Source organism: Ranitomeya variabilis, chromosome 1, assembly GCF_051348905.1.
Source record: "Ranitomeya variabilis isolate aRanVar5 chromosome 1, aRanVar5.hap1, whole genome shotgun sequence".
NCBI classification, from domain to species: Eukaryota; Metazoa; Chordata; class Amphibia; order Anura; family Dendrobatidae; genus Ranitomeya; species Ranitomeya variabilis.
In genome coordinates this window covers 855,403,982-855,419,107 of record NC_135232.1, presented here as the reverse complement: position 1 = coordinate 855,419,107, position 15,126 = coordinate 855,403,982, and the positions used below count along the sequence as shown (strand labels likewise).

General features: G+C 41.3%; 1 protein-coding gene across 8 annotated transcripts in view; it reads left to right on the top strand.

The window, feature by feature from the left end:
- Nucleotides 1-12,975, top strand: part of FAM13A (family with sequence similarity 13 member A) — a 255,579-nt gene extending 242,604 nt beyond the window's left edge. For 5 of the 8 annotated variants that reach the window (XM_077277061.1, XM_077277070.1, XM_077277098.1 and 2 more), the window contains 4 exons: nucleotides 2,867-2,944; nucleotides 5,204-5,400; nucleotides 5,634-5,735; nucleotides 11,103-12,975. In XM_077277061.1, the coding sequence (XP_077133176.1) occupies nucleotides 2,867-2,944; nucleotides 5,204-5,400; nucleotides 5,634-5,735; nucleotides 11,103-11,226 (501 nt within the window). In that variant the 3' untranslated portion in view covers nucleotides 11,227-12,975. The remainder of the gene's footprint in view (nucleotides 1-2,866; nucleotides 2,945-5,203; nucleotides 5,401-5,633; nucleotides 5,736-11,102) is intronic. The other 3 variants (XM_077277080.1, XM_077277089.1, XM_077277126.1) reach the window with 1 other exon arrangement.
- Nucleotides 12,976-15,126: the final 2,151 nt, after the last annotated feature.

Sequence of the window (15,126 nt, the reverse complement as noted above, 5' to 3'; positions counted from 1 at the left end):
CTGGTCGGGTGTCCACACTGAAACGTCCTTGCACTGCACTCCAGTGCTAGTATCCTGGGCGCTTCTACTTTTACAAGTACCTCCCGCCCAATGTGTGGCATCTATATCTAAGTAATGGTCACGCCTTTAAGCGTTATCAACATTAATTTTCATTACAAAGTATGGAGAGAAACAATTAGACACCGCTGACATCATTTTCATGATTTGTCTCTAACAAAAAAGGCCAATGTACTTGTAAAGTGATAACGGCCACTTGGAGTTATTGAAATAATAACTCATTAGGTGTCAAATACTTTAATTGCTTTTATCTCTGTAATGGAGAGGAAAAATTAAAAATAATAAAAAAAAGTTTTATTGCACTCTGCAGCCATTATTTCATGATGTGTCCTGTTCAACATACCCTACTGATTTAGCGCTCAATTTTTCAGGATGGCTTTTTTTTTATTAAACCTTCCCCCTACTTTGATTTCAGCATTTATGTTTATTATTACTTTTTCAGCTCGGTAAATACTATACCTTTTGTGTTGTGCTGTGAAAATGTTCCTGTTCTAAGATTATGATGCTGAAGGGGGCTATTCTTTCCTCTTTCGTTAGAGCTGATTTTGCAGTGACAATTACTTTATTGGGTAAACCTAGAATCCTTAAAGGATTTTGTAGGTTGGGACCATAGTATAGTGTGCCATTAGCTAACATGGGGCAGAGCTTGGAGTCCTTGCCCAGTTGCACTGTTTTGCAGGACCAAGTATAGCCGGATTAGGTACATCCATAACCATACATCAGCCATGTTGGCTATAGTAGTCTTTATCGAGGAGAGATAGATATCTTTATACTGTTCTACTGTATAGGTTGCACTTCTTTGGCTGTAAGAGCACAGTTTCATACTGTGCTATGTGAACCGTGCGCTATAGTTTTTCTCAGTGACCAGCTGTGACCTAAGGTCTAGTCTACCACATTAGCGGTCAGGAGTTTTATTATTGGACAGCAAAATGGACCCCCGATCACATACCGTACAATAAAATGTCATGTATGAAATCCTTGGTGCTTAAGTAAGACACCCAGCTGTAGCCATCATTCCTGGCCCACCAACAGCCAAGCTGTGACCCTAATTTCTATATTACTTTTAGCTTTCCCATTCCTAAACAGATTATCCGGTCTTCCAATAAAAGTCTCCTGTTGCTCTTTTTCACTCTTTTTGAATCCCTGTTGGGGTTTACCGGTGACAGAAGGTCACGTGACCTCACGTATATGATTTTCATATATCTGGCCACATTCTCGCTAGATGTGCTCGGCCTGACTCAATACAAGGGAATTGAGCAGGTCGATCACATCTAGGTGACATGTGGTCGCATGTATGAAAATCTCATACTTTCGGTAACATGACCAACTGCTCTTAAGGATCAGATGTCTGTAGTGACATAGAGGGAATGCAGTAAACCGGGCAAACCCTTTAAGCACTGGTCCCACTTCAGGTTAGAGGGATCAAACTCCTCACCGTTACATAGCCTAATATTAATGTACTTTGGAGACTGCTTTCTTTATTTGTATCAGTTATTTTGATCTTAAGTGGTATATTTTTTCACAAGTGTATATTTACTTGTCTGTTTTATGCCTCTATGCTTATAGACCATAAAATAGTTTTCAGCATACTTTGCATGCAGGCTAGTTAAAATGCGGGGACTACTTTTTGTCCACATTGTTCCCTTTCAGAAAGGCTTTGTCCCTGGGCACATTTAGCTTATATGTGTGTGTGTATATATGTATGCATATATGTGTGTGTGTGTGTGTGTGTATATATATATATATATATATATATATATATATATATATATATATATATATATATATATATATATATATATATATATATATATAACCCTATAAAACCTTTAGTCACAGTCCCTAGTCTTTGGTGCTGCTCTCGGGGCATCACGTTGAGAGCATGGCAGCCAATCAGTGAGCTGAGCTCTGATGGCGGTGATCTATCTACATGGGCTGAACAGCTGAGCTCATTGGATGGCAGTTGACATGACGTCATCACCAATGCCGGACTTCTGGGGCAGCATCAGAGATTCAGTACTGGACCTGGGGGCAAAGTTTACTTTTCTTTAACATACTGTGCCCAGTGACTAAGATTTTCTAAAAGGGGAGAATCCTTTTTAAATTATAATGATATTCTTTTGGTATAAGAAAATAGTAATTGTTGCGTAGTCTCATTGATCGAAACAGAAGAGGGAAAACAGCATAGCTAATTGTTTCATGTTAGTCCAGTTTTGGATAAACTTACTCGGGCTTACTACCTACATTTGTCCTGGTTAGAAGGTTCAGCACACTTTGGTACTTTTTCCCATCTTTTACATTCATGGCATATGCAGTGGATATGCTGTAAATGTAGGTTACATATAAGTCCTTTTGGTGAGACATGATTGGATCTTGAGATAAAGGCCCAGTCACTCGCTAGTATCACAGGAGGGGTGGCAATACTCGCACGGTTCTCTCCAATGATTTCCATGGGAGCTGTAAAGGTTGTATTTGCCAAGTTACAGAGCTGCGCACATATGCCACATCCCTGACAGCGGCTATTGGACATTTCCTGCATAGCTTGTAGTCATGCCATAAATGTCCCAAGTAACAAAATCTGTTTAAAATCATAGAATTGAAAGGGGGGGGGGGTTGTAAGATGATTATTGGCAGTTTTTAGGTATGGCATAAATGTGATTGCCGTTCACATGATGCCATTCAGCAGTTCATACTTTCTAGAGTCGCCTAATACCAATGGAGAACACAGTAAGCACAATAGCTGTTGAGCAAAGGATGTGTTCAGAGAGAGGGCATCACAGTATAACTTACTTGTTAACACTCATCACAGGGATCCCCCTCGAGCAAGAGGAGAAGCCCTTTGCTGCAGCCAATAATCGAGGGTGAAACAGCATCCTTCTTCAAGGAGGTAAAGATAAGACTTCAGCTGCTATTGATAATGACTGCTAAATTTGCATCTGAATCCCACAAAGCAATCAACCACCTTATACTGATTGTGTTTCTGTAACCAGTGCTTTGATTCCTTGCAGTGCTTCTCAAAATCAATAGCTGCTTTAGCCAAATGTGTCCCAGCTTTTTCCACATTGCCCATGGCTCTGATTGCGTCGGCTTTTGTGTTGAAAGTTCTCAATGATTATGGCAGCTTGTTCCTTTATTTTTGTGTGACGTTGCTTTTTTACTTTCCTTGTTAGTCTTGCATTGACGTTTGCTAAAAATATGATTTAATCTCTGCATTAAATATAATCATATAGCAATATACGTATGTATGTGTAAAGAGGACAAGACCAGCTGTAAAATCTCTGCCTTATTGGAGGATTTCTCTCTATCAATTAAGCAAAGAGGAGAAAAAATAAGCATCCTAGGAGGACCTGGCTTGTCCTTGCATGATTCATTTGTTTTTTTGAGCTGTGACAAGTATAAAAATAAGCAAAAAAACACAGAAAGGTGATCCAAAGTGCATATAATATCAAGAGAGCACGTTTTCAGAGGAGCAGTTTCAGTGTGAATCCACATTAAACCGTGAAAATTGAGTTATCTGTAAGTAATTGATAGAGCAGCCAAAGCCAGGATTTAATAAACTGCCAACCTTCTGGGGTTCTCTTATGTAACCATGATGAGAATGTACAGAAAATTGTGTGAGAAACACAAAAGGGATCCTGTGGACATGGACAAGTCTCCGAAGAACACAAGTCAGATGCGGATGTCAAGAATCATTCTGGAGAATAGGCGTTGCTCAGCCAAATACAATGCTGCCACTCAAACTAGCATGTCCAGACAGGTAACTTGTTGTGTTACAGCCCATCCATGCTAAGGAGCAGATGGCCAAGGGAAACAAAATCAAGACTACAGTAGGCAAGAGAATGGAATAATGCTGTCAGATGAGACCAGATTTCTTTTGCACCATGATGATGGGAGGGTCCGAATTTGGCACAAACAGCATGAATTTACAAACCCATTCTATCAGGTGACAACAGTTCATGCTGGGATTGTTGTCTTGGCTCACCCTAGCCTCTCTCATGCCTGTTGATGGATGTTCCAAAGCGATGTGGCCAACCACTTTCATCCCTTTATGCCAGCTGTTTGCCATATTACAGAAGGGCAAACCTTTTTTTACATCCTTAATTATTACTTACCTGCATTGCGAGCTTCCTCCATGTAACATGACTGTATGACCATGTAAAGGTTATATGTACTGCAAGTCTCAATTTTCCTAAATTATACCTTGGATCCATTTTAATGTTTTACCACATACCATTGTAACACCCCAAACTACACACATATCATAGATCCATCTGTGATACACAGTGCAATCACACCAATGCAGACTTGGGTTCTGCCTCCATTCCATTCCCACTCCTTTATTAATTTATTCACAAAATATAATCTAAAGTCAATCAAAATGTTGTCCTTATGAAAAAAATGCAAGAAAATCTTTATGCCACGGGTGAGCGATTAGACATATAATGTCTAGAATAATCAAATCAGTTTTGAAGGTTTTCTCACAGTTGACCAATGTTAAGACATAACTGTGGCGGCTCTATTTCCTATTGTTAAGAGCACCACCATGCTCAGAAGCTCAGTAAACAGATGGTTATCCCAGTTACAAGTCCTTGTCTCCAAAGCGGCAGCAATCCAATTTCTCTAACTGCACACGAGAATCAATTTAATATGAAACCAGGTAACATATTAGTATGGGGCATCATCATGAGTGCCTCGAGAAAACCCCATGCAAATCCAAAGAGTTTGATTCTATGCAGATCTTTTGGTCATATGCGATTGAAGAAGCCAAGGATTGCACGGCCACGAAGCTACCATGCTGTAAACTACATACGCTCCTGTACAGTTGTCTTATGGTGCCTTTATTGCATGTAATTGTAAGGTCTCATCGACCAGTGCTATTCAAATCTGTTCTCATTTTGGCTGCCAATGGGACTTGTTGGGTGAAATTTGTAGGTTTTGGGATGAAGAAGAAAATTCTGTTGAAATTGTCATGTAAGGAATCATTATTCTGTGTGTGTGTTACTAACTCGGTGCTGGTGTGTTATTGACCTGTACTAATCTGATTCACCTTTTGTATCCTGCTGCACGCCCTCAAGAGCTCACCCTGCTGCCATGAATTCTCTCTGTGATCTGTAATAATGTGACCCGCGGACTGTTGTATATGCAGGAGGAAGAGGAAGGTTCGGAAGATGATGGCACTGTAAACACTGACTTTGCAGTAACTATGAAGCCAGGCTTTACTGTACGGAGCTTCTTGGACCAACTTGAAGATGAAGCTGATGGCTTTGTTTCCCCGGTGGATGACAAGACTCCAGCAAAGAGTACCCAAGACCTTGGACTTGGAAACCTGCATTCTGCATCCGTGTATGTTGCATGTAAAAAATATATATTTCATTGAATTTGGAGGCAGATTTTTTAGAAATGACACACGAGATTTGTCTCATTATGTTTCACCATTTTAAGTCACGGTTAACATGACCCTGTTGAGCCACAACGTTAGTCCTAGCAATCCTAAAATGAAGTCATTACTTTCCTCTATCTCTGGTTACAATACTTATATTACCGCAAAACTGAATTTATATGTTTTGTTCTTCTAGGCCAGAACTTCTAGAACAGCTTCAGGAAGCAAGGGAAGAAAAAAAGCGAATCCGAAAGAAACTCCGAGATTTTGAAGACAATTTTTTTAGACAGAATGGAAGGTGAGTGACTCTGGTATGAGTAGCAAGTTTAATTGCCATTTCTTATGTCAAGGCTTCCTTGTTAAGTATACAATATAGGACACTTCCTTAAAAAAAAAATAATAAATTAAGACCCAAAAATGTTTGACGTTAAGCCAAAATTCAGACTTACATTATTGTTTGCCGAAAGAAGAGAACCATTAAATGATGAAAACCATAATATTTTATTTTAATTATTTAAATTTACATAAAACAATATAAAAAATCTCAGAGTGCCCAGTAGAAGGAACCCCAATCCAGTCCAGTCCAGGAGTTTGTAGGGTGTTATTCAATATAAATATAATAATCACAAAAAGATGTAGATACAGTACCTTGCAAAAGTATTCGGCCCCCTGGAACTTTTCAACCTTTTCCCACATATCATGCTTCAAACATAAAGATACCAAATGTAAATTTTTGGTGAAGAATCAACAACAGGTGGAACACAATTGTGAAGTTGAACGAAATGTATTGGTTATTTTAAATTTTTGTGGAAATTCAAAAACTCAAAAGTGGGGCATGCAATATTATTTGGCCCCTTTACTTTCAGTGCAGCAAACTCACTCCAGAAGTTCATTGTGGATCTCTGCATGATCCAATGTTGTCCTAAATGCCTAATGATGATAAATATAACCCACCTGTGTGTAATCAAGTCTCCGTATAAATGCACCTGCTCTGTGATAGTCTCAGGGTTCTGTTTAAAGCACAGAGAGCATCATGAAGACCAAGGAACACAACAGGCAGGTCCGTGATACTGTTGTGGAGAAGTTTAAAGCCGGATTTGGATACAAAATGATTTCCAAACCTTTAAACATCCCAAGGAGCACTGTGCAAGCGATCATATTGAAATGGAAGGAGTATCATACCACTGCAAACAGGGGTGGGATTCAAATTTTTAACAACAGGTCCTCTAAGTCGCGGCGGCCGGAATTTTGGCCACGCCCATTTTCAATAACCCCGCCCATACTAATAAGCCACGCCCAGTGGCACGATTCATATTTTTTGAAGCAGTTTGTCTCCCTTAATGACAAGAATACGTTGTGACATACGGTATTAAAGTCATTCAAAGAAACAAACGACTAAAGCAAATGTACTGCACAGGACAATTGTCCGTGTACAAGGTGCTTTAGCTGATCAGTCCACAACATCCTTAGTTAAATGTCCCCGATATACGGTGCGGTGTCCCCGACATACGGTGCGGTGGTCCCAACATACGGTGCGGTGGTCCCGATATACAGTGTGGTGGTCCCGATATACAGTGCGGTGGTCCCAACATACGGTGCGGTGGTCCCGATATACAGTGCGGTGGTCCCGATATAGAGTGCGGTGGTCCCGATATACAGTGCGGGGTCCCCAATATACGGTGCGGTGGTCCCAATATACGGTGCGGGCAGGATCTCTTCTGTTTGTCAATCAAATCTATCCTGATCATGTAATGGGCACACAGGGGAACTACTAGTCCCAGCATAGCTCAGCTAATAGGTCTACAGGCCCCACAATACAGCATTTACAGGAAGTACAACTCCCAGAATTACTGCGGGGACTATAAGTCCCAGAATTCCCTATTATTATAGATGGAACTACAAGTCTCAGAATTACCTGAGATTACTGCAGGAATTACAAGTCCCAGAATGCACTGATGTTACCGCAGGAACTACAAGTCCCAGAATTACATGAGATTATGGCAGGAACTACAAGTGCCAGAATTCTCTAAGGCTATGGCAGGAACTACAAGTCCCAGAACGCAGTGACAGGACAGTCTTAGAATAAAGGTACCGTCACACTAGGCGATATCGCCAGCGATCCGTGACGTTGCAGCGATATCGCTATGTTTGGCACGCAGCAGCGATCTGGATCCTGCTGGGATATCGCTGGTTGCAGGGAGAGTGGACGAACTTTCTTTCGTCGCAACTCTCCTGCCTGACATCGCTGGATCGCCGTGTGTGACGCCGATCCAGCGATGTCTTCACTGGTATCCATGGTAAACATCGGGTTACTAAGCGCAGGGCCGCGCTTAGTAACCCGATATTTACCATGGATACCATGGTAAAAGTAAAAAAAAAAAACACTACATACTCACCGTCTGTTGTCCGTCATGTCCCCTGGAGCTTGCCGCACTGACTGTGTCTCAGCGCCGTCCGGCCGTAAAGCAGAGCCCAGCGGTGAACCTGCAGTAACAGCGGTTCACCGCTGGGCACCGCTGTTACGGCCGGCCGGCGCTGAGACACAGTCAGTGCGGCAAGCTCCGAGGGACATGAAGGACGACAGAAGGTGCGTATGTAGTGTTTTTTTTTTTTTTACATGGGGACTTCGGCATCGCTGAAGACAGTTTCAGCGATGCCGAAGTCGCTTGGTCGCTGGAGAGAGCTGTCTGTGTGACAGCTCCCCAGCGACCACACGGCAACTTACCAGCGATCACGTCGCTGGTCGCGATCGCTGGTAAGTTGCTTAGTGTAACGGCACCTTAACACTGCCTTCGCTTCTGCGGCTTTCAGACTCCATGACACGTCCTAGCTGTAACACTGGTGACCAATCTCCTCACCTGAACACAGGAGAAGCCACAGCCAGGCCGCCATGATGCGCGGTCACATGACTATTCCACCACCCGGAAGTGGAGCAGAGGAGATATTGTGAGTGACGTCCAGAAAAAATGAGGTAATGTGAGGCGGGAGGGCGAGTCTGCGTCCGGGCGCTGCGCTCTGTCTGCAGATCACTGACTGATCTCATGAAGGTGTATAAAGCATACACATATATATTATACATTATAATATACATAAAGTGTATGAGTGAGGAAGTCTGCTAACATTGAGTTTATAGGATCCAACAGGGAGTAAAATCCTGGCGAGGCGGAGACGTGAAACTAATAATTGTTGTAGCCGGGGGCGGTCCGGGGGCGTGGTAACAATTTTCAATTACCGGAACGCTGGCAGATAGAAATTTTAGTAAACGGCTGCCCCGTACCGGGTCGTACCGGCTGAATCCCACCCCTGACTGCAAATCTACCAAGACCCAGCCGTCCCTCTAAACTTTCATCTCAAACAAGGAGATGACTGATCAGAGATGCAGCCAAGAGGCCCATGATCACTCTGGATGAACTACAGAGATCTACAGCTGAGGTGGGACAGTCTGTCCATAGGACAACAATCAGTCGTACACTCCACAAATCTGGCCTTTATGGGAGAGTGGCAAGAAGAAAGACATTTCTCAAAGATATCCATGAAAAGTGTTGTTTAAAGTTTTCAACAAGCCACCTGGGAGACACACCAAACATGTGGAAGAAGGTGCTGTGGTCAGATGAAACCAAAATCAAACTTTTTGGCAACAATGCCAAACGATATGTTTGGCGTAAAAAAGGCAACACAGTTCATCACCCTGAACACACTATCCCCACTGTCAAACATGGTGGTGGCAGCATCATGGTTTGGGCCTGCTTTTCTTCAGCAGGGACAGGGAAGATGGTTAAAGTTGATGGGAAGATGGATGGAGCTAAATACAGGACCATTCTTGAAGAAAACCTGTTGGAGTCTGCAAAACACCTGAGACTGGGACGGAGATTTGTCTTCCAACAAGACAATGATCCCAAGCATAAAGCAAAATCTACAATGGAATGGTTCACAAATAAACGTATCCAGATGTTAGAATGGCAAAGTCAAAGTCCAGACCTCAATCCAATCGAGAATCTGTGGAAAGAGCTGAAAACTGGTGGTCACAAACGATCTCCATCAAACCTCACTGAGCTCGAGCTGTTTGCCAAGGAAGAATGGGCAAGAATTTCAGTCTCTCGATGTCCAAAACTGATAGAGACATATCCCAAGCGACTTGCAACTGTAATCGCAGTAAAAGATGACGCAACAAAATATTAAGTTAAAGGGGCCGAATAATATTGCACGCCCCACTTTCAGTTTTTGAATTTCCACAAAAATTTCAAACAACCAATAAAGTTCGTTCAACTTCACAATTGTGTTCTACTTGTTTTTTGATTCTTCACCAAAAATTTACATTTGTTATCTTTATGTTTGAAGCATGATATGTGGGATAAGGTTGAAAAGTTCCAGGGGGCAAGGCACTGTAGGTATTAGTGGGACCCAGAGGTGAGATCCAGGTCCAGTGACTGTAAATAAGAAATGAATTTACCAACATAATTGATACAGTAAAGGTTTATCAACCTAAAGATCCCACCTATACATATAGGTATAAGCTAGCCACTCTACTGTGCGTAGAGGGATACAAACCCTATCTAGCAAATGCTAATACAGATCCAATATGGTAAAATAAGATAGACTCCACCATCACTAGTCCCATAGGAGATATTAATACATGATTTCAATGTTGAACGGTATCCTAAACATATGTAATCAAAGTGTCACAATAAAACAGGAGCATAGACCTGAACGAGGAAAGGGACTTTGTGTTCTCCCTCACCCCGACGCACGGTTAGCCTTTATCTTCTTCTGGGACTTGTATTCATACTTCTTGAATAGACATCAAGGGCATGTTTTGAACACAAAGAGGAGAGGGAGTTGTCAATGCAATTACAGCAGACTTTCCAGGTTTTATAATATTATGCATTTCTATTAGGTTTACCTGGAAGGAAAAGCTGTTGTGATATTGTACATTTGTTGGTTTAGACTTTTTCAGCTTGATAGTTTTGCTGTAATGAAATGGTGATATTGGAACAATAATGTGCAGTCTGCTTCTCTTACATGGTAATTAATATTTGTGCTTCAATACACAGGTATTAAAAGAATCTAGCATCAGTTTTTGCTACCCCATCTAAGAACAGCATGATGTAGGGACAAATACTGATTCCAGCTATATATCATTTACTTGGCTGCTTGCTGCAATATTGCTAAAATCACAGTTTTATCTACTGCAGATCTACCAGTTCTCTGAATGCTGAGCTTTTAATAACTCCCCCCCACCACTGATTGAGAGCTCTCTGTCTATGCACTGTGTACACAAGAAGCTGCCAATCAGTGGTGGGGGTGGGGTTATACAGAGCTCATGAATATGGAGGACCATATGGCAGCAGGTTTACTAGTCCTCACTACTGATACAACAGTGATTTTATCAAAACTAGAGCTAGCAGCCCAGTGACTAACACAGCCCTGGAATCAGGATCTCTGCCTCTACGTTATGCTGCTCTCACATTAGGTGGTAAAACCTGGTGACAGATTCCCTTTAAGACTTTGATGTACATTTCTAGAAGAAGAGCAGCTTTTAGGCCAACATGATACACATACATTGTCGCCATTATATATTTTGTCTGATTCTACAGTTATTATGTCCTAATAATGAAATAATGCTTGAACCATATAAAGCTCATTGCTGTTCTTTTTGCCACTATAGAAACGTTCAAAAAGAAGACCGCAATCCTATGGCAGAAGAATACAGCGAATATAAGCACATGAAGGCTAAGCTTCGGCTGCTGGAGGTCCTAATTAGCAAGCGAGGCACATCACAGACAGTGTGATGGTTAAGTCATCCATTTATCCTGAAAAACCTGGCTGAGAAGGGGCATATCGCCCAGAGGAGCCCACCATCTCAAATGTGTGTAACAATCAAAGGCAGTGGGCAATTTCTGATCTGGTTTTAGAAATCAACTTTTATTTTGCTTGGTCGGATCTAAAAGAACGTTTCTTCCTCTAGTTTTGGTACACTCCCGAATTAAAGGTACGAATAAAGGTTTCAGCTCTAACTGGAGTCTAAAGACATGACTCAAAATGAGTGATGTGAGCTAATGGGTCCAGTTTTTACCTTCTGTACTGCACACCTGCCTTGTGACCTATTTAGTAGCGATCACGTGGTTCTAAAGGCCGCAGTGTGACCAGAGACATGATATTGGGTTCCATTACTTTATTTTAGAAACCTTGTTGTGGGTATGCGTTCCAAGTACTGAGACACATATCTAGGACAAGTTATTACCTCATTTCAACACTACTTGGCCATTCATTGGTGACACTTGTCATGGTCTGTGGCATGTGGACGAACAACCGCATTAAGCTCTTCTTGGAACAAGGTCTATGCCAGAGCATGTCATAAAGCAGAGTTCTCAGGAACGTCGGTTCTGCTTAATCAGCCCGTGCACATTGTACCGGCGGACAATTTTACTTATTAGCTAATGGATGATATCATGGAGTTGATTTGCTTTGGGCCTACCTGTGTATAAGATCTGCCCCATTACCCTGTTCTGCAGCATGCACTTTCTTCTTTATACTATGACTGTAATTTGTAATGCTACCAATAATATCTCCAATAAGACTACATATTTCTACCAAATTCTTGTGATTCCTCGGTATAACGTCCCATATGGCTTTGTCTCCCTGTCCGGCCACATTTCACTGTGTATACCCCAAACACCAGGGTGGTTTTCTGCATGGATTGCTGGAGAGTATTATACCTTTCTTTCCTAGGACTCCGTCTACCAGCATGAAAGTAGATTTGTGTGCCGTTCAACCCAGCAATTTCAGCAATGTCAGTGGGTTTGAAGGACAGTTCTGCCATCCTTACTGTTAACACTGTGGACTGCATTACACAACACGGCCACTCAATAACGGCTACGAGTATCCCATTTATAGAATTGGATTTCTTTTATAAGAATTACATAATTAAGCTGCATTGTGTCAAATGGGTTTAAAGGGATTCTGTCACCAGGTTTTTGCTGTGTATTCTTGAGGGTGGCAAAATGTAGGTGCAAAAACCCTGACTTCAGCGCTGTGTCACTTATTAGTCCGCATGCTGTTCTTTCCCGGTTTTCTCAGCTTCAAATCTAGCAGTTCTCTGAATGCTAAGCTGTACATAATCCCACCCATGCCACTAATTGTATATGAGCAGAAAGCTGCCAATGAGTGGTCAGCGCGGGGTTACGCAGAGCAGAAAGACTACATGGCATGAGGTAACTAATCCTCCAGTGATTTTATCAAAACTACAGTAAGTGACCCAGCGCTGGAATAAGGGTATCCGCCCTTAAATCATGATGCTCTCAGATTAAAATCTTCTGACAGATTCTCTATAAATGATGAATTCTGTATTTAACCTGCTAAGTGAATAAGCTCGATAAATAGTGGAAAACAACTTCTAAAATTTATATTTTTTCCACTTATTATTTTAGTAGTTTTCCTCTCAATATAAAAAAAACCGATAACAAATGTCTTTACATGTTCAGAGGTACTCAAATAAATGCATTTAGTTTTGGAAAAAAAAATAAAAATTTTAATGTGTCCATTTGTGAAGATAATAATTTTTTGTGACTTTCACAAAAATCTGATCCTTCAATTTATCCGACACTACAAAACTGAATGTTAAATTTACATGTTGTGTTTGTACCCATTTTGTTTTGGTTTATGTTTTCCTGCTAATCTACAATGGTTGCGATGCTAATTTAGAAAGCTATTGGGATTATTATTCGCAATACATTGTAGCCTGCAAAATCCCAGTGATAATTCATTTTAATAAAGGGCAGTTGTAATGGATGCGACTTTCTACCCCAAATTCTACCTTTAGTTTAGAAAACTATCTGGCAGCAATTAAATATTGTATATGTTATCAATCATTGGCCTGCCTTAATACACTATACTACTTGTGTGGCAGCTGCTTTGCAGAACGTTTCAGTGATGGCGCTTACTTCTGTAGACATCGGGCCCGATTCATCAAAACTTTTACGGCAGGATTATGACGTAAAAAGCTTAGAAAATTTGCTAAATTAAGGTACAAAGTGTTGGTGTGCTAACATTTTGGGACCTATGGTGTTCTATTGCCATTTTCACAGCTGCTCTGACACAGTGGACGGAGGTGGGGTGGGATGGGGTCTTGGAAACTCCCTCTTGTCAAATTAATGACAAGCAACACCACAAACCTTACTTAAGTCACTGACTGGAGTAAGATTTGTGGCGAGGTGCACACTGAGGCACATGGCACTTTTGTCTTACGCTCCTGAGTCATTAAAGGGAATCTAAGATGAACAATTTGAGGCTAAATAGTGATTTCTGCGCTGCTGGGATTACCAGTAAAGGTGACCATGGATCACCCGTGGCTGGAGCCAGGGAAACTTTAAGTGTGGCTTGTTGTCAATTCCTGGTCACATTTGCTGGTAATCCCGGCAGTGCAAAAAAACTATTTTCTCCTCAATTTCTTCATCTTTGATCTTCTTACAGATCTGCGCAGCCATATTCAAGCCATTTGTGTTCTTTTGGCTACATAACTTCACCAGGTGAACAGTTGCCTATATTTTTATATCCATTTTAACTAGGATAAGACCCTATTGCGCTATGGTTTTTCCAGTCTTTCTTCATTCATTAAAGGGAATCTGTCAGGCGGTTTTTGCTATGTAATCTGAGGACAGCATGAGGTAGGGGTTAAAGCACAGAATTCAACGATGTGTCACATGTCCGGCTGTGTGTTGTTGTTTACTTAGACTGAAGGATTAAACTCCTGGTGATTATCATTGCTGTGATTAACTGGCACATGCTTCCAAGTCCGACTCCACCCCCTTCAGTGCTAAGCAGCTCACTGTGTATAGCTTTGTTCATGCAGAGCCTGGTGTGGGTGGGGTTTGCTTGCTCAGCACTGCTGCATTGCTAAATCTGAAAACTCTTGATTGTGTCAAAACTGCTGCACTCAGTAAGCTAAATGATACATGGTTGGATTTAGGGTCTCTTTCTCTACATTTTGCTGCTCTCAGATGAGGTAGCAAAAACCTGATGACAGATTCCCTTTAAGAGCACCCTCATCAAGACCGGCATGAAAACACCAGTCTTGGTGAATTGGAGCCATCATGTTTGGGGCTTGAAGACATTTTGATTATTGTCTCATGTTCACTAAATTGAATGTGGAAAAAACAACAGAGTTTAAATGGTAAATGTTGCTTTTTACCATTTAATCTTCACATGTAATACAGTATTATATCTTTAGCTTGAAAATAATAGTATAGAACCAGCTGGTCTACATGACAACAACTCCCATGATTTACGGAGCTGGATTGCAGTTATTTGTACCCGGCATGGTGCCAAAACACAAAAATCACAATATGTAAGAATTGGGAAGGATGCCGTCTGTGATCCTTTATAAAATGTCCCTTCATGTGCATAATTAGGAACCAATAAAGATTGTATTTGCTTTTAACTTGATTACATAACCTCTGAAGTACCAAATATATATTATTGTATACCTAAGCATTTGTCATCCAAGGCATGTAAATACAATACGATAGGGTTGGGTTTATAACTTTGATTTTTTTGGGGGGGCACAGCAAAAATATTTGATTTGCGTTTGAAAGAAGCAAGTCTCAGGTAGAGGTCTTATCACTGCGTTAGGCTATAAGGTGTGTTCGGGTGTAGACGAATTACATGGCACATTGCCTAGTGCCAGACAATCC